We start from the raw sequence: 26,419 nt of genomic DNA on the forward strand, positions 1-26,419 counted from the left end.
AGCTTACACCCAAGATCCACCAGGTTTATTGACATTGAAGGGCATAAGTGCCATTTGGGATCCAGGCAGTGATCCTCATATGGACTTGTGAACAACAAACCTAGCTACAATTCCTGTAACTCAGTCCTCTGGTGGTGGTGGGATGTGTGGGGGGGGGAGGGGTGTACTGAGGGAAAATTTGCATTTTAAACATGGGGCAGTGATGCCTATAACTACCAGACAGGATCACATTTTCTGGCTCCGTCTGTTCCAGTCATTGCCCAAAATGTGCTCGTAACTTCTCATTATTGGGTTTTAAAAAGATGACATTCCCTGGGGGTCTTGAGGAAATTGGTGGGTGCAAATCAGCATTTACACCTATGGAGTAAGCCCAAGGATTTTTGCTGCCATTGTGCAAAACCTATTGTTATGGGGAGGCAATGGCCTAATGGTATTATCACTAGTCCAACTAATGTTGGAAACTCAGTTAATGTTTTGGGGACCCTAGTTCGAATCCTGCCACGACAGATGGTGAAATTTGAATTCAATACAAAAAAAGTCTGGAATTAAGAATCTACTGATGACCATAAAACAATTGCCTACTGTTAGAAAAACCCATTTGCTTCACTGATGTATTTTAGGGAAAGAAATCTGCCATCCTTACCTGGACTGGCCTACATGTGACTCCTGAGCCACAGCAATGTGGTTGACTCTTACCTGCCCTTGGGTAACTATGGATGGGCAATAAATGACAGCCCAGCCAGTGATGCCCATGTTGCACAAAGAAATAAAAACAAAGTAACATTTCTGGCTTCATAGAAGAAAATACCAGTCTAATTAATTAAGCAATGCCACTGGAGATCCCGCAGTATAGATTGCATCCACCAGGTTCCAGTGCCCATTGTCATAACTCAGCATCATTCCTGCACGTATGCAAATTTCTTGCTGCTGTTTGGCTCAAGCTTCATAACAAGAGGGAGTAATAAATAAGAACTAATGGGGTATTGAATCAAAGCAGGCAGGACACAGACAATGCAAAGGGCCATTGACCTTGGGTGGATTTTCTGGTCTTAAGGAAAGTGCAACTGAAAATCCTGCCCACGGATTTTCCACGTACTGAACGGATTTGATATTGGGCTCACACTCCCAGTGTTCTAAACTCACAGAATGTTCAGTGTAAATCTTTCACCTTCTGCCATCTGGTTACAGCTCTAATGCATACATAATGTATTAAATATTACAGGGAGTGACTGAACAAAGAACAGTGCAGCACAGGAACAGGCCCTTCGGCCCACCAAGCTTGTGCCAACACATGATGCCTTTCTAAACTAAAGACTTTATGCCTATATGCAATGCATATCCATCTACCTCCTGCCAATTCATGCATCTGTCAAGATACCTCTTAAACATTGCTATTGTATCTGCTTTTGCCACCTCCTCTGACATTCCAGGCACTTATCACCATCTGTGTAAAAAACTTGCCTCTCACATCTCCTTTTAACATTCCCTCTTTTATCTTAAACCTAGTAATCGATATTTCTACCCTGGGAAACAGAATTTGACTATCCATTCTATCCATGCCTCTCAATTTTGTAAACTTCTATCAGGTCGTGCTCAGCCTCTGATGTACAAGTGAAAACAAACCAAATTTGTCCCATCTCTCCTCATAGTTAATACCTGCCAAACCAGGCAACATCCTGGTAAACCTTTTCTGTAACCTCTGCAAAGTCTCCACATTCTTCTGGTAGTGTGGCATACAAAGAGGGGTTTCTCAGTGCAGTGCAGCCTGGCTGACAAATGACAACCTACACAGATGCAGAAATACCTGGCAACAGGTATGGTGGCAGACAGAGAGTACCCAGCCAGAGGTTTAGGGTGGGTTTGAGAGCCTTTGCTGGTGTTCACTGAGACCAGAGCAACTGGTGTAATCAGTCCTATTTACTTACGACACGGTCAAGTAACAAACAGCTGCTTTGTAACATCATCTACACGCAAACCAGCACTGACTGCCTTGATTTGGAATTAAAAGTTATCAGCAAGAAATCAAGTCCAGAGGAATTCAACAAGGAAGAAATACTTTAGTGGAAGTCAATGATCTATTGTGTATCCATATTCCTTTCTTGTTGAATAATGCAGACTTCTTGATCTGCACCAGGTTTTGGAGGGACTGTCTTACCAATTGCAATATCCAAATGTCAACACATCTGGAATTCAGGATTTACTCTCTGGGGACCAATTACAGCTGCAAAGTTCATGGTTCCATGGTGATGGAAGAGAAGAAGCCAGCTAAGGTTAAGTTTGGAAATATTTTGGTCAGTCCCTGCAGAACAGGAATGCCTCTCCGGGGGCTGACAAACAATACCTGGCCCACTACCACCCTGGAACCCCTCCCTCCGCTATCGCAATCTTATCCAACCTGTAACCTACCTTGCTGACAGTAACTCTGGCTCAATTTTCAGACAGCAATCAGGTGGGCTGCGTCGAAATCCAGAACAAGGGGACTCAATCTTAAACATGGAGCTAGTCCATTCAGGAGTGAAATGAGGAGGCATGTTTTCGCACAAAGGCAAGTGGAAATCTGGAACTTGCTCCTCCAAAATGCTGTGGAAATTTTCAAGATTTAGACTGATGGATTTGTTTTTGTTAGCTAACGGTATCAAGGGAATGGAACAAAGGTGGATAAACGGACTGGGGTACAGATCAAACATGATCTGATTGAATGGTAGAACAGGCTCGAGAGGTTGAACGACTGCTCCTGTTTCTACATTCTTCTTACTACAGAGAAACTAGACCTTGCTGCCTCAGAAAGACACATTCACTTTAGCAATATTGCTAAATATGGGATAAACGTTCCTGCCTTTCTCAAGTGTAAGAGGAAGCTGATGGAGATTGTTGCCTCTCAAATAGAGTTTCACTAGAATCCATATGATACTGAGCTAACAAATATTACATGGAATATGCATCTCATCAAATAAAACTAAGCAGCAACTTGTAGAATGTTGCACGAATCAAAATTTGGAGACTGGCTGGACCCTTTGCTCCAAGTGTAAAGTTAAGAAAAATATATTTACTAAGCAAGAGAAGTTGACACTGAGTTTTCTTAAACTCTACACACAGTGGAAATATTTCAAGCCGGTTACACAAATGTGGGTAATATTGCACAATACATGATAGATATGTTAGAATAGTATTTGGGTTGTTCCATGTTACCTAACCAGTACCATTTGGACTAAATTTCATTATTTTTCCTATTTGAAATCCATAACAAAGTTTAATTTTTATACCATCTGTAATGACACTAAATATCAGCATTCTTTTAAAAACTATCACTATCTGAAATTGAATAGAGTTGTGTTATCTTACTGCTACATCCCCTTCAAACGCTGACAGCTTCAGGGGAGTGAGTCCATCTTTGTTGGTGATATTTTCAAGGTACTCTATCTTTTCCTTGGATATAAGTGATGAAATAAAATTGTACATTCTGCAGGCCATGCTCTTGTTCGGGTGCAGCACAAGCATGTGGAAAACAGTGTTACCTGTAAAACAGTGGTAAAGATGTTTAGATAGGCGGCTATAAAATAGTTATCGAGAATGCCAATGTATATCATCGAAACCATTCTTACAGGAATAGATGGTATACATTAAGGACCCATGCTATACAGAACATAACCTAGTGAGGTTCACTGGAAGGATCAAGTTCCTTTTGCAGCAAACTTTGTGTACCAGCATCATACCAAGAAACTCCACCACTCTCACATGAGCTGCCTTCGAAAGCTACTGAAGCTCAGATGGCAAGAGTGAGGTGCTCACCCAAGCTGGGATGCCTAGCATCCACAGTATATTGAGACAGTAACAAGTGAGTTGGGCTGGTCGTGCAGCTACAATGCCTGACACTCACTTACCAAAGCAAATCTTCTATGGAGAGCTCGAGTCTGGGGTGCGCTCAAATGGCAGTCAAAGGAAGTGCTGCAACAAAGTTGTCCAACATACGGCCCTTGGGCCAGTGTCCGGCCTGCCAACCTTTGAGAGACAAGGGTGAGGGACGCGGATCAGAGGCAGTACAGCTTGAAATGTGGCTGAGACATTCCTCCACTACTTGCGGACTTTTCCACCTTTGTGTTACTGAAAAAAATATGGACAAAGACCAAGTGCAGTTCTCCAAGATTCGGGAGCTGCATTTATCATGTTTGCATTCGGGCATCAGCCTGCAGTCCCTCTACTACCGTTTAGGATCTCACACAGCACTGGTGAGGCAGGGCACAGGTGGGAGCAAGACCCTGGGGTATGGCATGGGGAGGGGGTGGCATTAATCTTTCAAGTGTAGTGTTGGGGAGAGTCTGAAGACAAATATCACTTATGAGAAGATACATGGTTTCTGAAGTTTTAAGACAGCAGGGTGTGCAGCCACAGAATGAGCAAGAATGTCACTAAATTAAAAAATATCAGAACCTAGATGCAGTCAACACCTTTTTTAAAATGAGAACACAGGGGTAAATTGTTTCCTGTGCTAACAGGCTGGGGTCCTCTGTATTACTTTGCGGGGAGATTGCAAGTAGAATTTAATCTCAGTGTTCGTGCCGGTCTCAGGTCCCAGCTTGGGCATCATTCTGTACAATCTTCATCTAAAACTAGAATCTGAGAATTTTATTTCCCAGTAAGAGGGAGAATCTTACTCTAACCCAGAGGAGGCAATCTGTGGACATTTCTTTCAGTTCTTTTAGTTGTGGAAATTCCAAATCATGCCCTTTGATCCACTGCACTGTTTGGTGGCAAACATTGCTATGGACAATTTTTTTAAAGAGAGCAAAATGGCCAAACAAAATCAAGGTCACTGCTGACAAGTGGACATCTATCCGGAACATTCCGCACCATTTCGTTAAGCGTGTATGCAGACATTGGTTACTTGTGCAAGCAAAATGAAAGCCAGATACCTTACTAAATCAATATTCAATATCGTGATGAGAAAGTTAGCTATTAAATTTGTCTTCTTACTTGAAGCTTGCTCATAAAAATGCACATTTTCTGTTGCTTTGATTAAGAGTGAGATAAATTTCTAATGTGGTGTGTTTCTGAAATTTGCTCATTAGCCCCGTGAGTGAGAAAAGATTTGAAATATAGCCCTTCACAAGGAAAGATTGGTCACCACTGCTCTACGAGGCCTCTATTAGGATTTTCAATATCGAATGGGAGAAGGACCCCAGGATTTCTGCACCTGGCACAAATAATAGAGTGCAGCCTGCTTCAAAAACAAGCGCCTTTCAGAGGCAGAGAGAAAACACACGGGCGGAATTTTACAGCCTCACTCAGGCGAGACTGGAAATTCCAGCCCAAAGTCAACAGAGATTTCTGATGTCGGACCCTCACCTGTGCCAATTCCAGGGCAGGGCAAGCTGGTAGAGTTCCAGGAAGGGGGTGGGATTTGTTGGCCGTGCTCACCCCAAAACCGCAAAATCCCACCCAAGGTCAACGGACCTTTGCATTGTCTGCCTCCTGCCTTCTACAATTCCCATGGCGGGCAGGGTGGGAAAATTTCCTCCAAGGAGAAGAAATCCTGAGCCAACATCTCATCCAAAACTCAAATCATCTGTGGTACCCTGTCCCATTCATAGGGGATCTTTCTGGGCAGAAATCGGACTTAGCTGTCAACTACCTATCAAACACATCAGATGATCGATGTAGTCATCTTCACCTCAATGGGCAAATAAGATTAAACTTCAATTTCTCATTTCAAATGCATATTGGGCGGAATTCTCCAGCCTCAAAAACAGAGAATCCTGCCCGAGGTCAGCACAGTTGTGTGAAATCTGATCCCGATGGGCGGATAGGAAACATTCACATGATGCCAAGAGGATGGAGAATTCCGAAGTTCACAGAGAGAGGGAAAGAGAGAGAATAGAGAACATTTTGAGATAACAGCTACAGAAGGAAACCCAGGCGCAGTTGGGTTTGAAAAGGTCAGATAAATAAAACAAGCTGACATGATAGGAAGGCCACGAGTTGATTGGCTGGTGAGTGTGTTCCCCTCTACAAAGTTAGGGAGCTTGACTATGGAGCTGAGATACCTAAGCTTTCATTTATTTTTTGGCTAATAAGGCACAAGAAACACATTTCAGCTGACTTTGCTATTTTTGAGTGACATCAGCAGAAATCCACGATCATCAGGACTGAAGCCATGCCAGATTTCAAATATTACCAGATTTTAGGTCAGGCTGTTGGAGCATGGACAGTTCAGGTTTAAGCCACATCAGGTGAATCAATGGTTGCTTGGAGTCTCAGATAGAGCGCCTAGTGAACGATGAAACCATTAGCTAGTCCAGGCCAAAATTGCATCAACACAATGCCTAGTTGAAATTTTCTGGCAAATTTTGAAAAGAAGCTTACTCAATTAAATTTGATGCACTGAACCTTATAAAAATATACAGTTTCTGTATACTGCCTGTTTTTGAGTCGCGATATTTGAGATACTCTGCTGATAGCTAGTTTGACTTTCATTTTTAAGTCATAGGTTTTACTCTCTAATATGTGGAGGATTAGCAGGGTAGCTCCAGCCACTTGAGTGCAACTCCTGCATTATGTGGGAATGTCAGGATTCTTCCCATACCTCAAAAGACAAATGTTCCAGAAATATCACAAGCTACAGTAGCTCGAGCTCTGGGTTTTGGAGTTTGTAGTTGCTGCCGCTACTATGATACATCCATGAGGTTAAGAGTTTTGTGGAAACATTTATGATGTGATCACCCTCAACTTAAAGTATGCAGGGAGAAAAAGAGTGGGCAGTCAAAAAGAAACAAGCAGTAGTACCCTTCATACATCGGACTTTCCAATCAGTGTTGAGTCCATGGTCCCATGGCTGGCTCAGCTGTACAGGGACACAAGGAAGACTGAAAGGACAGTAATTATGGGAAGTTTGAGAAATACATTTGGAAGGAAGGAATGGACTGGGTTGTCTTTATCTGATGAGGTTACTTGGGCATATTCAAGATACATTTCCACCAAGGGGGAAAGTTAGGACAAACAAATCTAGAATTCCAATGATGTGAAAAGAGATAGAGATTAAAATGAATTTGAAAATGTGTGCTTATGATAGATGTCAGGTAAATAGTGCAACTGAGAATAAGGCTGAAAATAGAAGGTTCGGGGAGGCATTTGAAAAAACAAATAAAAGAAGCCAAGAGAGAATATGAGATAAGGCCAACAGCTAACATAAAGGGGAATCCAAAGGTTAAGGAAGGTAAAGGGAAGAGTTGGGCAATTAGAGACAGAAAAGGGGATTTACTCATGGAGAAAGGGGGCACGACTGAGATATTAAATGAAAGGGAAAAACATTTTGTCAGCATCCACCCTGTCAAGCCCCTCAATAATTTTACGTATTTAAATTATATCCCAATAATCCTTCTAAATGCAAGGGAATATAAATCTAGTCTGCTCTATCAACTAGGGGGGTTACCATTGACCAGAAATTTAACTGGACTATAAACACTGTGGCTACAAGAGCATGTAAAAGGGTAGGAATCCTGCAGCGAGTAACTTACTGCCTGACTTCCCATCTACAAGGCACACATTGAAAATGTGATCAAATACTTTCCATTTGCTTGAATGGGTGTCACTCCAACAACACTTAGAAAACTTGAAACCATCCAGGACAAAGCAGCCCTCTTGTTTGGCACCCTATCCACAAACATTCATTCCCTCCACTACCAAAGAACAGTAGCAGCAGTGTGTACCATTTACAGGATACACTGCAAGAGTTCACCAAAACTCCTTCGACAGTACCTTCCAAACCCATCAAGCAGGACAAAAGCAACATCAAGCAGGACAAAAGCAACATGCACATGGGACACTAACTGGAAGTTTCCCTCCAAGCCACTCACTGTCTTGACTTGGAAATACCATTGCTGTTCCTTCACTGTCGCTGGGTCAATATCCTAGACCTCCCTCCCTAACAGCACTTTGGGTGTGCCTACATCATATGGACTGCAGCGTTTCAATAATGCAACTCACCACTACCTTCTAAAAACAAATAGGGATGGGCAATAAATGCTGGCCCAAATCCCACAAATGAATAGTAAAATGTCTTTCCTCATTGAACAATTTTCAAATGCCAGGAACCAGTCTAGTGAACCTTTGTTGCATTCTCTCCTAGGCAAGTACATCCTTCCTTTGGTAAGGAGAGCAAGACTGCAGATAGTACTCCAGTTCTGGGCTCAGGATTACCTTGAAACAAGTCCTGGAGATTATAAAGAATGAATAAAAGTAGTACAGGTAAAAACCTGAAAATCTGGTCCCCACTCAGAAGTTTACACATTACACAATTACTCTGGCATTTGATGTAAAATTATCTTTCTCATAGTAAATACAGTGATTGCAGAACTTTCCCACACTACCAGTGGCACCAGCGTATCACATTGTCACAGCAGAGCAGATTCGAATCAAAATGATTGCTTTATGGCTACCATAAAATCATCATCATAGAAATGGTTCTAGCATAGAGGGAGACTCTTAACTTGTCATGTCCATCTCATCTCTCTGCAAGAGCAAATTACCTGGACCATGACCCCCAACTGCACCCCTTCCCCACCTGCCCCACCCCACCATTTCCCCCGTTGTCTTGCATTTTTTTCTCATCAGTTTATACAATGCCCTTCTGAAAACCACGATTCAATTAGCCTCCACCATACTCCCATCCAGTGCATTCCGCACTCTAACCACCAGCTACGTGAAAAAATTTTTCATCAAACCACTTTCTTTGCTAATCAACTTAAATCAATTTCCTTTGGTTCTCAGACTGATTACTGATAGAAACTGTTTCTTCCTACCTATTTGTGTAGAACCCTCATGATTTTGAACATCTCTATAAAACCTCCTCTCAACCTTATCTTCTCTAAGGAGAACAATCCAACTTCTCCAATCTATCTGTGCACGTGAAGTCCCACATCCCGGGAATCATTCTCAGAAAATATCTCTGCACCCTTTCTAAAGCCTCCATATTTTTCCTAAAGTCTGATGGCCAGAGTTGGTTGCGATATCCCAGTTGAAGACAAAACCAAATTTTTTACAAAGGTTCGTCATAACTTCCTTACATTTATACTCTATTTCCCTATGTATAAAACCTCGGGTCCCACCTACCTTTGAATCACATTCTCAACCTGCCCTGCCATCTTCAATGATTTGTGAATATTGATCTCCAGATCTCTCTGTTCATCAACTATCTTTGGAATAGTACACTTTCATTTATATTACCTCTCCGTTACTTCACACACGTCACTGCATTAATATTAATCTGCCACATGTATGTCTACTCCACTGACCTGTTTTTATCCCCATGGAGTCTGTCACTATCCCCCAAGTTTATGTCACCTTCAAATTATGGAGTTGTGTCCCATACACCTATGTCAAGGTCATTAATATATATCACAAAAAGTAGTGACCCTCATATTGACTACTGGGCAACTCCACCAGAACCTCATCCAGCCTAAAAAACAATTATTCTTCACTATTCTGTTTCATGTCTTTCAGCCAACTTCATATCCATGCTTCCCGTCCCCTTTATTCCATGGGAGCTAAATTTACTAACAGAGCTATTACGTAGCATTTTATCAAAATTGTTTTGGAAGTCACTGTGCACCACATTATTCCCATTAACCTTTTCAATTGCTTCATCAAAAGACTCAATCTATTTAGTATACCACAAATTGCCCTTAGCAAAGCCATGCTGGCTATCCTTAGTAAATCCGCATCTATCCAAGTGACTGACTGATAATTTTTCCCCAGAATATATGGATGGCCTGCAATTTACATGTGTGTCCGTTTCTGAAAAGAACACAGGAATTCTTTGGCATGACCCCTGTATCAAAGGAGGTTTGGAAGATTATGACCAGTGTCTCAGCAATTTCGTCACTTTCCTCCCTCAGTATTCAAGGATAAATCGGAACGAATCCTAGTGACTTATTAACTTCAAGTACACCTTTCTAATATCTTCCCTTTATCAATTTTTAGCCCACTTAGTATCTTAACTACCTCCTCTCTCATGACAACTCTGGCAGCATCTTCTTCCTTGGTAAAGACACATGAAAAATATTCATTTAATACCTCAACAATGCCCTCTGTCTCCATCTGTGGATTTGATCTGTCATTTCTAATTAGCTCTGCACCTCTCCTTACTATGCTTTTACTGTTCATATACCTATGGAAAACTTTGAATTCCCTTTAATGTCAATTGCTTGTCTCTTCTCATAATCTCTTTGACTCTCATAGTTCCTTTCTCACTACCCCTCTAAGCCTTTCATTATCCACCTGATTCTTACATGTATTATCAACCTGACTTTTGTCATTTATCCCCTTTTTCTGCTTTACCTTTTTTTCCTATCTCCTTTGTCATTCAATAGATAAATGTAATATGCTCTTGGGGCTAAAGGTATCAAGGGATATGGGGGGGGGAAAGAGGGGAATCAGGATATTGAATTTGATGATCAGCCATGATCATAATAAATGGCGGAGCAGGCTCTAAGGGCCGAATGGCCTACTCCTGCTTTTAGTTTCTATTCAGGGTTTTGGTTGCACTTCCTATGATGAGAGATTGAATAGGCTAGTCTGATATTCCTGGGAGCAAAGAAGAATGAGAAGTGATCCAATTAAAACACAGAAAATTCTTAAGCAGCCTGACAAGATAGAAGCTGAGAAAACGCTTCCCTTGTCTGGGGAATCTAGAACACAGTGTCATAGACTCAGCAAAAAGAACTGGTCATTTAGGACTCAAATCAGGAAACATTCATTTACTCGAAGGATTGTGAATTATTTGAACTCTCTTTCACAATGTGCTGTAGATGTTCAGTCACTGAGTGTATTCAAGACAAATTTTGTAGATTTTTGGGTAGTAAGGGATTAGATTTAAGGACAGTGTGGGAAGGTAAAGTTGAGTTTGAAGAACAGCCAAGATCTTGTTGAATGGTGCAGCAAGCTCAAAGGGCCAAATGGCCAACTCTAGCTCTGATGTTCTTAAATAACTGAAGTAATTCCACTTTATTGCATAGCTGACTTGGTAATTAAATTGATATGACTAATTGCTAAGATGTACTATTTGTTGATGCTGTTTGTCTTTTATCAAGAATGTTCATTTTGGAACAATATTGAGTTGTAAAATGAACACGATTAATTAAAGTGCCACTAATGCACTGCTCCGACCTCTCTAGTTGGAAATGTACTTCTAGTCTCCTTAACTCTTTGTTCTCAAGCTCTTCCCAAGATCAGTCACCTTAACATAGTACGTGAACCATAGAAAGGGAATACAAAGCAATGTGGGGATGGAGAATAAGCAATGAAACACTGGACCTAGAACATGGCAAAGTGGCAAACAGATATTTGAAAAACTGTGGAACAACCACAATCAATGAATCTGGACTCAGCAGATCTGGGGACTGAAGGATCAGGGTAGGTTGATAAGCAAGCATTAAATAAATACATTTTTGGTTTATTTTCACAAATAAACACTAATATCTATTTTCTCTGTTCAGAGAGATGACTGCTGTAAACTGACATTACAAAGCTACTTATTCTCTTTAAAATCTGGTATATTTGAAAAGTTGTGATTGCATTTAAACAAAGGTGTTCTTCTGAAATTTGCAGAAATAATGAATGGCATTGCAGACGTAAATAGCTTGAACAAGTAGTAAATAAAATGACAAACGTAAATAACGCTCCTACCTTGTTTATCTTGTGCATTTAAAGGTGCCCCATGTGCCACAATCATTTTAACTATTTGCTCATTTCCTATGCAGGCTGCAAAGGATAAAACATATTCCCCTGACATATAAAAAGAAAGAAATATTAATGACCACAATTTTAACAAAACATGGAAGTGAGTTTCAAAGATTCATGGTTTTGCAGAAAAATATCTCAGACTATTATCATGATGTACTATTTTTCCTTAATACCGCTCACTGCAGAATGAGAATGCATCAATAAGTTGATACAAGTCACAAATGTGTATGGAATTTGTGGCACAAGGTGAGGTTAAAAGGATTGAAAACAAGTTCAAAAAAAAGAATGTTTGCACATCTGAAATTTTCTGTCTGTTCAGAATCCACCTTGTAACTGCCCTGCGGCATGATGTGACTGGTTCCGAAACCAGGTGGGTAACCTGTTTTCTGTGTGTTCATATAAACGGCTTTTGTTTGTATCAAATATTGTGTTCTGCACTCCATCCAAACTTGGGAGGAATTGAGGAAGGAGTTGGTTATGATGAACACAAAAACACAATGCAAAGTAAACCTGCTCTGGCAATCAGAAGGCGTGTTCGTTAACTCAAGGTCCTTGTCATTCGACTATGAAAACGTGACATTAGAAATCCCAAACAAAATTGAAGTGAAGAGGTGGTTAATTTGAAGGAATTATGAAAATTGTGTAGCAATAGTTTTTTTCTTTAGTTAATTTTCTGAAGAGCTGATATGTTGGATGTTGCAGAAAATTTGCTCCACAGCATACTTTTAAATGGTCTTTGATTGTATCTGGAATGAAGAACTGATTCGAGCTCTCATTGTATCCTGCCATCTGAATTGGTGAAACATTTGACAAAGGGAAGGGAACAGTCAGTAGGATTGGTCCATGTAGGGACAAATGACAAACTAGTTTGAGGTCCTGCTATGATTCAGGAGCTAGACAGCAAGTTATAGAGTGGGATCTGAAATGCAGTTGTCTCTACCTGCTATGAATTCAGGGTCAGAAGATAAGTGTGATTGAAGAAATGGTATGAGAGACAAGTCTTCAGACTCATTGGACTTTGGGATCATATATAAGGACATATAAATAGTAAAAAGGCAGTCAAAGGAAGTGTGGGCTGGTGAGGACCAAAGAAGGAGACCTTCCTATGATTGCAAAAGGCATGGCTGAGGTACTAAATCAATGCTGATGGGGTGGCGATGGCCTACTGGTATTATCGCTAGACTATTTATCCAGAAACTGAGCTGATGTTCTGGGGACCTGTGTTTAAATCCCGTCATGACATATGATGAAATTTAAATTCAATAAAAAATGTGAAATGAGAAAAGTACTGATGACTGTAAAACCATTGTCGATCGTTGGAAAAACCCATCTGGTTCAGTAATGTCCTTGAGGAAGGAAATTTGCCATGTTTACCTGGTATGGTCTACATGTGACTCCAGAGCCACAGCAATGTGGTTAACTCTCAACTGCCCTCTAAGGGCAACTAGGGATGGGCAATAAATCCTGCCAGCCAGCAAACCCATGAATGAATAAAATAAAATGCATCTGTCAACACTAAAGAAGTGAATGCTATCAGCATGACAATAAAGAAAGAGTTAATAGGAACATTGAATTGAATGACAATAGATGTCGAGGAGGTACTTAAAAGCACTAATCGTAGAAAGGTCACCTGGTGACCAATCCTAGGCATCGATCTTTAGGAACGGTGTTATTCCTTCAGAGAGCACAAAGGTGATTTACTAGAATTGTATCAGGGATGAAAGACTTCAGTTGTATGGAAAAGGCTAGAGCAACTTTGACTTATAACAGAGAAGGTTAAAGGGAGATTGGATAGAAGTATTCAAGTTCTAGTACATTGATAGAATAAATCAGAAGAAACTGCTTTGTAACCACGGGTTACAATTTAAGGTAATTAGCAAATGGACCAGAGGAGAGATGAAGAGAAATTATTTTATTCAACAAGTTATGATGTGGCATACACTGCCTGAGAAGGTGGATGAAGCAGATTCAATAATATATTTCAAACATGAAGTAGATAAATGTATGAAAATAAAAAAACATACAGGCCTGCTAGGAAAGATTAGGGATTGGGACCGATTGGACAGCTTTTTCATAGACATGATGGGTCTCCCTCTGTACCGTTCTAAGATCCTCTGACACAAATTAAAGAATTCTGCTTTTGAAAGTTATGGGTATCATTATAAAGCTCTGCCTTGATGGCCATGTGGCATATGAAGACTATTTTGAAGTTAAATGAAATAAACTGCTTCTGTTTGCATAGAAAAGTAACTAACTGCATCCAATAGAGTTGGAGGAAGTTATTGGGAATATGAAAACTCAGTGAATCATAAAGACCTGCAGTAGGATGAAAGAAAAACTCCATTACAGGTCTTTAAAAAATAATTAAGATGATTAAAACAGGAACACATTGAGACTTAGAGGATTAAACGATACATACATACATACATACAAGATAAATCCAGAACATTGCTTCAAGCTAAACCACTCAGTATGATAATACAAATATAACTTATTTAAGAGTAGATTTATGACAAATATTGAAAAATATTTCTACTCCTGGGTTAACATTTTGAACAATAGGAAAAGTTTACAGAAATAAAAACATTCGACTTATTCAATCCAGTTCGATGCTCAATTGAGAAAATTCAAATACCATAAAGATGGGTTTCAATGATCATATTCCATCCTTGATTTTATGTTTTTATTGGTATAAAATCTCTAAAATAAGGATAGTATTAAGTATTTCAGTGTCAACACACTATATCTGAGACAATGGACCAGATTTTCACTTTGTCCTGTAGATCACAGAACATTCTGATTTGTAACTAAATTTCCAACGCACTGGCATTTGGACAAAACCCTAAAACCACTCCGACACCCTGCAAAAACACCATGGGTGCCTCCTGGACTGCAGCAGTTCAAGAAGGTGAGTGACCATCACCCACTTGAGGACAATTAGGGCAGGGCAACCTATGCACAAATTGAAAAAAAAAGGGTGTTTGTAAATTGACAGACTCTGTTACATCTCACCCTTGTCTGTCACTCTCATCGATGTCAATGGAAATAGAAGTAGCGGGTAGAAGTGTAAATTGGGCTGCCAATCTGTTAGCACCTACTTTCACTTTAACAGAGAGACAGTATCAACTCTAGAGACAGAATAATTTCTGTGCTGGAAGGATTATCACAAACACATGAACATGAGTGAAAGACTCAAAATAAAATTATTCTTTGTCCTCCATCGCGAGTTTCTTCCCTCCTGTCCTGAAAGGGGTATACGTACTTAACTTATGGATATGCACTTTTATGAATACAAGCATCCCTCCAAGCTCCCTCTGATGTGGGAATACTTCAATTATGAATTTGTCCAGTTATTATTAACAGGATATTTGATTGCAAGGGACAGAGCAGCCAAGGCAGATCATATTCTCACTCCATTTTTCGCAGGAATCACTGTTTAACAATCAGGATTCTTTCAATCTACTGCCAACCTTAAAGCAGGGATGTTGAGATCAAGTGTAGCATTCACCACTACCAACTGAATTGCAATCAAATACGTATCACCATTGCAACATGATTTAAAACAGTGAAAGCAGCACAGAACTTAATTTTATTGTAAATGCAGTTAGGAAATCTTACCGTACCATAATAACATCGACAGTCTTTTCCTGGAGTGAAAAACGTCCCTACAGCACGAGAATGTTTTATATCTGCATTTAGTGCCAGCAGCTCCTTAATAAGGTCCACATTCTGATTCACCACTGCAATGTGCAGTGCAGTTTCACCTGAAGACAGATCATCTATTCTAGTATTATTGTAAATTACAGTTTGTTGAGTAATTATATGTACAATGTGTAATCTTCAACTTACTTGATTGGTGTTTTTGCTGTATGAATTAATAATTTGAAAATATACAACTAAATGGTGTTTTTGGAAAGGGAAGCAATTGATTTTTACTAAAAATAATAATTAACCCAAATTTTCCAGTGTCTGGATTGGTGGAGATTGGATGCAAGTTAAGAGATGTAGGTCAGGACCACGTGGAAGTCCGAACATACACACACGTGTTAAAATTGTATGGGAAATTTATACTTATGATAGGCTAATTTCCATTGCCCTGGAACCTCTATGGATGTTTCTGACATGGAGATCAACATCAGGGACATGGGTCAGATATACTGGACTTACCTTCATACTTACCCTGCGAAAGTTATGCTGCTTAATACATGGTCTAACACAGTGATTAGCCAGTGTAACTTAACTGAACCCCCTCATAGAATCCCTACAGTGCAGAAGGGGCTGTTCGGCCCAGGGGCTGCACTGACTTTCTGACAGAGTATTTTACTAAAACCTCCCCCCTGCCCTATCCCTGTAACCCCACACACATTTACCATCTAACCCACACATCTTTTGGGACAAAAATGGGCAATTTAGCATGGCTAATCCACCTAACCTGCACATCTTTGGACTGTAGGAGGAAACCCACATAGAGGCAGGGAGAATGTGCAGACAGTCAACCAAGGCCGGAACTGAACCCAGGTCTTTGAGGCAATAGTGCCACTGTGCCCCCCTTCTTGATTACCCCCGATTCAACCACCTACTGAACCAGGCACCCGCTGAAGGGCTTGAACCTTTAAATATCTAACTGAATAAGTCAACTAATTTTGTCCTGTCTTTGCCCAACAGTCTTCTCTAAGAACGTGTGCGCTGACTTATCCGTGCTTCAGATGGGATAAGAAATTCCAGTGGAAAAATCAGAAAAGGGTCAGGTCGCAGAAATCTTCAGAAGCAGCATCAATGTGCACAGCATCAGCACTGACTAGAAGATCTGGGCAAATGATCTTAATTACTCATAACTCCAATATCATATATACATCCCACTAAGAAAAAAGCAAAGAAATGTCTTGAAGAAGTCTTTTATTTAATATATCTAGACAAACAACTAAAGAAATACTCATCTTTCATTCATTCATTGGCCTTAATATGGGCTATCATTTTATGAAAACAATACTGCTGATGAGCAATCATCATATCTAAGGTCACACTTATGAGAGTTTAATTTCTGAGCATTATCTATGTGATAATTTTACACTCTTCTTTCTTTGCACTGATTTTGGCTTAAATTTAGTCCAAACAGATGGAAGAGTGGAACGGTGGTACAGTGGTAAGCACTGCTGCCACTCAGCTCCAGGGACCTGTGTTCAATTCCAGCCTTGCACATTCTCCTCATGTCTGCATGGGTTTCCTTCAGGTGCTCTGGTGTTCTCCCACCCTCCAAAGATATGTGCAGATTAGCTCAATTGTCCCTTAGTGTCACGGAGGTTAGCTGAGTAAAAGCATGTGGGGTTACAGGGATAGGGCCTGGGTGGTACTGTTGATGGTGCAGGCTCGATGGGCTAAATGGCCTCTTTCTGAACTGTAGGGATTCTCTTCTCACTCTCTTTTGGCTATTAGGGTCAATGTGAAAATACAGCATAGCCCAGTTTCTGATTCTGATTACACTGTACAAAGCTGCCCCTCATTCAACATTAATCATAAGTCAGAAAAGCCTCAAGACTGCCTTTGAAAACTGAAACATCACCCTGATACTCTCCTATCATTAGAACTCAGGCATAAAGTTTAGGATACTTCAGCATGCATTTAGCTGTGCTACACCTGACCTGGGAGTTTGATTTCACTTCCAAGTATAACATCCTTCCTGACACTAACAAGTTATTTATGTTGCAACTTTAGCAATAGTAACATATTCCAAGGCATTTCATAGCTTGAGATCCCAGCAAGAAAGGGAGGAAACTACAGGAGGTGACTAAAGACAGAGGTCAAAAGGAGTAAGTTTTAAGGAACTTTTGAAAGTGAGGATGGATGAAGTCAGCCAAAGGGATTTCAAAGAGAGTTTGAGAGTGGAGGGGGAGGGGAGGTTGGGGAAGGTAATGCCACAAACGGCTCAACATAATCAACGTGTTTGCATACCAATGGTTGTCCAGGCTATTTCCTTGGGTGTAGTGGGCTGTAGCAGGCAACCTTTGTTGCCACTGGCACAGTTCACAGTGCTTTATTAGACTCTCAATGTCAGCATCAATGCCAGGCCACCATACATAACTCCTGGCAAACTTCATTTTAGAAATACCCAGATGGATATTGTGCAATTTGGCTAGGGGCAACTCCCTTCCTGGTACAGGGACGATGACTCTTGCTTCCAAAGTATGATGCCATCTTCACAACTTAATTCATTCTTTCTTATACAGTATAGCTTCATCTCTTCAGAAACTGGTTCACTGGCCCAATATACTAGCATCCTGTGCCTTTGTTTGGACAACGGTAGATCCCTTCTGATCCAATACTTGATTTACTATGCCAAAATTGGCAACGATTCAAAGAAATTCAATTTCCTGTGGTACTGGGGAGGTGTTAGTCTCCTGCCTTTACCAGAGAGTGTAAGCGCACCCGCATTTGCCATGTCTGTTCCAGGCCAATGCTTGAACGTACATTTGTAGGCCGATGGAATTAATGTCCATTGCTGAATTCTTGCCAACGTGATTGGCAAAATAGCCCTGTCTTCTTCAAAAAGACCCAAGAGTGGCTTTTCATCTGTAACAATGGTAATATACTGGTGGAACTTCTTCATACGACTCACATTGTAGTCATTCTTTGAGAGGTTTCTCGAGACATATCCTATCAGTCTTTCAGTTACATTGTCCTTCTCAGGGGACCACACTTCACTGACATCATATAGGAGGCATCATAGGTTAACACCAATTCTTAAAACATGTCAAAATGCACCAATAAACTTGAAATGTAACAATTGCTTTACTCTGTTAAAAGCTTCTCTCTGGGGCATCTTCCAAAACCAACCCTGGTGTTTCTTTAGCAGCAAATATTAAGGAACCAAAAATATTGACAAATTTGGTAGAAACCTCCCATAATAATTCACCATTTCTCAGACTGACTTGAGCTCAGATGTGTTTCTGGGGGCCGATGCCTACTTTATTGATCTAACCTGAACGTCCATGGAGCGTAATCCTCGTGCACCTGTAGAGTATCCAAAACAGGCTCTCTCAGTGACTTGAAAAGTACATTTCTCCTTCTTCAGATTAACTCCTGCCTCTTTAGGTCACTTGAACACCTCTTCTAAGTTAGCTAGATGCTCAGTTTCTGTCGATCCAGTTATCGAAACAGGTTTGCAACAACTTGTGGCAGTCCTTGCAACGTGCTCTCCATTGTTCTTGGGAAGATATCACATGTCAACAGCACACGAAACAGTAGGTGCATGTACTGAAACAAACATGTGTGTGTTTATCGTAACGTAACCTCTGGATACATCATCTAACTCAAGCTGCTGATATGCCTGGCTCAAATCTAGCTTCGTACAAGACTGACCTCCTGTCAACTTTGCATACAAATCTTCAATCTTCAGGACTGGATACTTATCTAACTTGCCAGCGTGATAAATTATAAATTTGTACTCTCTACAGATGCAGACACTCTTGTCAGGATTTATCACGGGCACTATGAGTGCTGCCCACTGAATTGAATTGTCTGGATAATACCTAGTTCTTCCATCTCTTCAATTCCTTATTCAGCTTTTCTCACAAGGCAACGATTCCAGTCCTGAAAAAAAAAGGGGTCGCCTCTGGACCTCATCGATCCTTGCCTGTAAACCTCTTTATTTTACCCAACTCGTCACAGAAAATGTTCTCATACTTCTTCATTAACTCAGCTGGTCCTCCTTGTAGCACTGGGAAGATCTCCATCCAGTTTAACTTGACTTCCTTCACACAATCACAGCCCAGAAAAGCTGGTCGTTGGCACGACATTATGGTTATTGGGAGCTGGGCTGAGTTGTTAATTTTGCTGCCGTACTCTTCAAACCCAACAGATAGGCTCCCTCTTGTGAAATGTGTGTTCTCCTATCACTGTGGCAGAGGCTCCTGTGTCAACACTCATATTTCATGGCTTACCATTTACCAAAAGCATCACAATAATCGGTGTTACATTGTCAGCTTTCATACTGAATAACTAATGAGCATTTAAATCATTTGTCCTGGACTCTTCTGTATTATGTACTTGTGATGCATTACTAACTCTGTGACAGGGTAGACTTGACATTACATCGATGTCTTAAGTGATCTTTGCTGTGACAGGAAAAACATTCATCCTCGTTATACCTGCAGGTTTCAGGGGAGTGGTTACCCCCATAATGCTAACACTCTATTCAATCCGAGGCAATTGATTTGCTCTTGTAGATTTTTGGGTTCTCCTGTGGCTGCATTAGCTTCCCATCTTAAAATCACATATTTATTCTTGGTGCTACTGCTGACTTCAGCTTCCCGTCCAAAGTAGTGAACTCTGCCATTTTGTGTACTCTAAAACTCCTATACACTTCTAAGCGCTCTCCATCAGCAGTGCTATCTGCAGTATCTTCTTTAAAATTTATATCTGCCCCTGCTAACAGCTTCTTTTGGATGTCTTGTTATTTATCTCGCAGACTAAACCGTCTCTCAGCATAGCAAGTGACTCCGAAGTTAGGTGTTCAGAGATCTGTCTCAATTTGGCAATATAGGCTGTAGTGGTCTCCCCTGGAGCTCTGTCTCTAACTGAACTTAAACTGCTGTTGGATGATTGAGAGCTTTGGATGATATTGTGCTTTCACCAACTCAACTATCCCCATGAATGATCTGGAATCAGGTATGTTTGGGGATGTAAGGAGGCCGATTAATTGTAGGCCAGAGTCCCACGTGCACCCAGGATGTTTGCCTTTCTCTTCTTCTCCTCTTCTAGTCCACTGGCCTGGAAACAGTAGCCCAAATGTTCAATAGTCTGTGTCCAATCTTCCATAGAGGCATCAAGGGATCAATCTGTCCGAATAGAGACATATCTACAAGCACTGCTCTGTGTCTGAACTTTAGCTCCGATTCATTGGGGTTTTATGCTCTCAATTTTGGGACTACCTTTTTTTACCCTCATTGCCAATGTAGTAATTCCTGTTCACCAATTAGGTAAGTAACAACTATAAAGTTTATTTCCACACCATTATAATACAGAGAGGTTTTGCAGTCTTGTGCTGCCAGTTAGTGGCTGGGCCTCCTCACCACTGGCAAAATTGAAATAGGGTGTGGGCGGATAGTGTTGGATCTGGCATGCACCCAATATAATGTTCTCCCCGTCTGCCCCTCATTTATTCCCTATCATCAGCATCCCCGGGATACCGTGAAATTCAATCCCAGATTGAAAGGATCAGACATGGAGAGGGGGACACAAAGTAGGATAATGATGACTTGTTTCAGAACATTGCAGAATAAAATAAGTCAGAGTGACTGACAAGGACAGGGGAAGTAGCAAGTGGTTTTTTTTGCAAGAGAAACATTCTTCGCACGATTGTCATCACTTAACATTTCACTCAGAAAACGTTATTACGTCTATTTGGATCAATTCCCCTGACATCTCTGATGTGATATAATCCTGGTTATTTCCATTTCTATGCCTGATATTAAATGAGTTTACACTGACAAAGCTGAGCTTGTCATAAAGAAAAATATTCAAAATTAAATAAAGCCACAATGTATTTTTAAAATCAGACTTTCTGAAGGATGAGTATGTGATTTTGATATTTTAATCATAGATTGCAGCCACTTACCCTTGTACATCTCGCAGTCAATTGGTTCATCAATTAAGAATGGAAAGGCATTGAGCAATATAATTGCAGCTTCCTTACTGTTATATAATGCTGCAACATGCAACACAGTTTCTCCAACAGCACCTATAACACAACAAGGTAAGATTTAATAGCATAGATATACATCCATTCATAGTGTAAAACAGGAAAGATAGCTGGTACATTCTCTGATAAAGCCCAATTTCTGTTTTCCGTTGCACAAATAATTATGTGCCTCCAACTGTTCATTCTGTTATTCCATTTTTTTGTAAATACTGTGAAGAAGAGAACTGCAAGTCACTTTTACCACATGAGAACATATAAAAGCGTCAACAAGAATAGGTCACCATATCTGTTCCACTGATAGCTCTGTACTCATGACTAACATGGACAAATGTGATGTTTGATTCAAACTTTACAGTACAGAAGGAGGACACTCAATTCATCGTAACTGTGCCAATTTATTGTCCTCACAGCCTGCTATCTTCTTCTGCTTCAAACATTTATGTGATTTTCTCTTAAAGGATGCAATTATCACTGTCTTAATTATATTCGTTAAGATTGGTTAACTCAAAATTATATTGGTCTTTTTATAGCTTTAATTACCTATATTCGCAATTTCAGGGAATTATATAACGGAACCTTGGAGACTCTCTGACCATCCACATAACATAATTCCTTTTAATATACTCTCCACTCCCCTCAAAAATATATGACTACACTTATGCACGTTAATTTGTATCCATCCTTCCATTTCACTACTCTGCCTCACTGTTTGTGAAATACTCACCTTTGTGTTGTCAACAAATCTTTGAACTGCATTCTCTGTACCCAAGTTCAATATAGAGAACAAACATGACCCCTATAGTACAACGCTTTTAGCCTTTCTTCAATTATAAGCAACACCTACTTAACCTTAAATCTTTGTTTTCTGTCTCTCAACCAACTTTCCAATTGACCTATTAGGTTCCATCTAATAACAAACATCTTTGTTTGATTAAAACACCTCTTATGAGCCACCTTATTGAACTTGTGAACATCAATTCAAACTAAATTTAAAGTAAAGTTAAAGTTTATTTACTTGTCACGAGTAAGGCTTATGTTTACACTGCAATGAAGTTACTGTGAAATTCCCCTAGTCGCTACATTCCGGTGCCTGTTCAGGTCAATGCACCTTATCAGCACATCGTTCAAACTGTGGGAGGAAACCGGAACACCTGGAGCACACGGAGACACAGGGAGAATGTGCAAACTACACAGACAATGACTCAAGCCAGGAATCAAACCTGGATCCCTAGTGCTGAGAGGCAGCAGTGCTAACCCACTGCAAATCTACTATATTTCCTTATCTGACCAATTTGTTGCATACTCAAAAACGTTACCATTTGTAAAAACAATGCAAAATATTTAATTAGTATCTCCAACATTCTTTTAATCTCCACAATAAGACTTCTTCCTTCAGATCTATCCTCCTTTTATATGCTTGTAGGGGTTCCAGTTCCTTTTATGTCACCTGTACTTTTTGTTAGTCTTTTTCATATTTCCTTTTAGGCCATCTAACCTCTTTTTTCACCTCAGAATCGTACAGTGCCAAAGAAAGTCATTCGGCTCTTTGAGTCTACACCGACCACAATCCCATCCAGACCCTTTCCCCATGGCCCCATACATTTGCCCTAGCTAGTCCCAGCTGACATGAAGGGCAAATTAAAAATGGCCAATCAATCTAAACCTGCACATCTTTGGACTGTGGGAGGAAACCTGAGGACCCAGAGGAAACCCACACAGACAGTGACCCAAGCCAGGAACTGAACCCGTGTCCCTGGTGCTGTGAATCAGCAGTGCTAGCCACTGTGCCGCCCCACCTCAGTTAACACATTTACTATATTCCTCATAAATATCTATAATATATTTGCACTAACTTTATCATATGCCTCCCCTTTTACGTTCTATGTAATGTTAATATAGTTGTCCATATGATTATAAATCTTGATGTATTGCCCTTTCAACTTCTAGAGGTATATTTACATCATACACTATACTTCTCATACTGGAATATTTCCTCCTGCTAATCTGTTGACTCTTGCTCATTTTTTAAGTTTGGCCAGATTCCATTTTTATCTCACAGAGCCACACACTTTCCCTGATAAGCACTGTTTTATTTGACTCTTCATTAATCATTTTGATTCCTACTTCAATTCCATGTTGTGGTCACTATTTCTCAATTGTTCTCTCACTTTCTTTTGTTATTTCTTACACGATATTTCCTGGAAATACATGACATTGGACTAGAAATATATTGATCAAAGAAGTGGTTTTGAATTTATTTCAATAAACATCCCCCACTTTAGCCACATTTTTCACTATCTTGGGGTGGTTAAATTCATGTAATATTATTGTCCTTTATTAATGTATCTGTGAATTGTCTGCAGAATTCCCCTGTTTGATTTCCACCAGTGACCTGTAATTCTTTGCATATCATAAAATGGTAACATTTCCCTTTATATTTTCCAATCTTATCCAAAGAGATGGTATATTAAAGTTACCCTGTCTACCGTCTACCCTTCCTATCTCTCCTGAAAATATAAGCACTAAAGTTACTAGATATTATTCCTTCTTACGACTGATGCTAATTCTCCAAATTTGCTTTGAATCCTTTCTGCATTCTCATGAAAACTATTCAATTCTGACCCCATAACAACTCAATGCTGACCTATAAATTGAACCGTTTTCTTTTGATTTACTCGTTTAATTTTTTTGACATTCTGTGCTCCTTCTATAACAATTTACTTCTCATTATTTTGTATCTATTTACGTCCTCTTACACTCTGATAGTATGTATCACCATATATCTCAACCAAGCCTTCGCTTTCCATTCCATAAAGGTTATTAATCCTGCCTTCTGAACAACGTGTTAGTTAGGTGCATTGGCCATGCTAAATGCTCCCTTGGTGAACCCGAAGAAGGCGCTGGAGTGTGGTGACTAGGGGATTTTCACAGTAACTTTTTATTACAATGTTAATGTAAGTCTACTTGCGGCACCCTCTCTGGTGCCAAATGTTTGTCTGGGTGCGAAGGCACCTTTTGGTGGCTACACTTTGTTTTTACTTGGAGGAATACAGATTGTCCTCCACGCTCCTGAGCCAGCATCATTCTCCTCTGGCCTTTTTATAGGTCGAGTAAACTTATTGTGCAAAATGTATATGTGTCACGACTGAGGTTGGATTCCCAGTTTTAAAACGAGGACAGAAATTGGATTGCCTTCCAGACACGCCTTTTTTTTCTGGTGCAATGGCATTTTGTAAGATCTATAAAAGCACACCAGGTTTGAGATCTCAAAGAAAATGGGATGGCTGCTGAGGAGTTTGGAATGTTCTGGCGAGTATAAAGTGCTTTTCATATCTTCAAATGTCACTATTAGGTACTGCATTGTTCCGTAGATGTGTTATCAATGTAATGATTCTGCATAGGGTCCTATCCTTTAAAAGGGAAGTTGACACTCCCATTGACCAGCCTGGTGTATTTGTTCACATGCATTGCAGTGCTTTTGCAACAGAGAAAGTACCATAATGCAGTGAAAAATATTCAAAATATCCTCTCAGCTTCTGCTGTCATCTTTTGTCAGATGATCTGAATGGCTCTGAATGACAAAAAGGAAACTGTCCTTGACACTGTAAAATGAAACCTTACACTTGCAAAACATAACTAGCAGCTCCCTTAAACTGATTGCAAGACAATCTGCTTTGAAATTGAAATGAGCGTATTCTGTTCTTTCTTCTACAGTCAGTGGTTTATTGTTTGGACAATATTGTTTATGATAATTATCAATACTGAATTTCAAGTGTTAATGGGGTTCAGCACAGTAAGTGTGCCATCTGAAAATGAATGGAAGTTTCAAGAACTTGCAATAAGATTGTTCCTTTGATGTGATCGCTGGTTTGTTGCTACAGGGTAATAGGATTACAAGCATTACAAAGTTTTTCATATAGCAGAATATATTTTTCTTAATACTAATGATATGGAGGCTTTTATTAGATGGAGAGAGGTACCCACCTCACCCCACATATTGATATTGTATGGAGTCCACAGATTGTACATGGTACAATTGGATGAGTGGCTATGGAGGATACAGGGGAGGGGGACATAGAAGTGGCATGGAGTGGGGTGGCATGGGGGGCTGAAATGGGGATAAGGGATGAGACTTAGGGGTCTTTAAATATTGTTGGGAGGTGCGATACTGTATTGGAGAAGTAAGTTGGGTCTTCTAACCAGCCCACACTCCTCATACACTCCAGCACAGTCTCCAAACCTCATTGCAAACCTGACCCTGGTGTAAAAAATGGCTTGTGAAGTCACACAAGGATTGGATGTGCTGCTTACAAGCCGTGAAATTGTGTACATCGGGTTTTCCTGAATTCAGAAGAACATTCTATACTTCTCCCATACAAAATGCTTCAAATGACCCATTACAGCAATATTTCCAAGAACACTAATGCTGTTTAAGTTCAAGTAAAGGCTGTCCCTTGGGTACAGCCTTTCCTGGACCAGAAATCATGTCAGAGACCCAAAAACATTGTAGGTTTTTTTTTAATCTGATGCAGACATATGGCAGAACAAACATGAGAATTATAATGATGCAAAAGTACAGGTACATGAGGCCTCCTCCCCCACCCCACGACTGTTTGTTACCAGGGACAATGGAAGGTGAAGAGAAATGATTGAATTGCTGATTTCATGTTGGTGTATTCATGATAATCCATAAAATGGGAGGTGACACACGTTATGTACCATCTCCCATTCTAAGTTCGGATTTATCACTCACATTCCAGGACCACTAATGCAAGGAGTGGGGAGACAGCAAATGATTAGCTGAGATTTATATAAACTTCAAGCTTTTACATAGAAGCTAGGAGCAGCAGTAGGCTATTCAGCCCTTTGAGCTTGCTCTGCCATTCATTGTTGGACTGTGGCTGACCATCAAATTCAATACCATGATTCCTCCTTCCCCCCATACCCCTTGATCCCTTTAGCTCCAAGAGCTATATCTAATTCCTT

The 26,419-nt window shown here is 40.2% G+C and overlaps 1 protein-coding gene across 1 annotated transcript in view; it reads right to left on the bottom strand.

Moving 5' to 3' along the window:
• Positions 1-26,419, bottom strand: part of LOC145341471 (transient receptor potential cation channel subfamily V member 6-like) — a 130,738-nt gene that overhangs the window by 55,012 nt on the left and 49,307 nt on the right. The window contains exons 3-6 of the mRNA XM_080186437.1: positions 21,350-21,472; positions 15,360-15,500; positions 11,680-11,778; positions 3,343-3,515 (exon numbers count right to left, since the gene is read on the bottom strand). Of these exons, the coding sequence (XP_080042563.1) occupies positions 3,343-3,515; positions 11,680-11,778; positions 15,360-15,500; positions 21,350-21,472 (536 nt within the window). The remainder of the gene's footprint in view (positions 1-3,342; positions 3,516-11,679; positions 11,779-15,359; positions 15,501-21,349; positions 21,473-26,419) is intronic.

This window comes from Carcharhinus amblyrhynchos, chromosome 3 (genome assembly GCF_965287045.1).
Source record: "Carcharhinus amblyrhynchos chromosome 3, sCarAmb.v2.hapA, whole genome shotgun sequence".
NCBI lineage: Eukaryota > Metazoa > Chordata > Chondrichthyes > Carcharhiniformes > Carcharhinidae > Carcharhinus > Carcharhinus amblyrhynchos.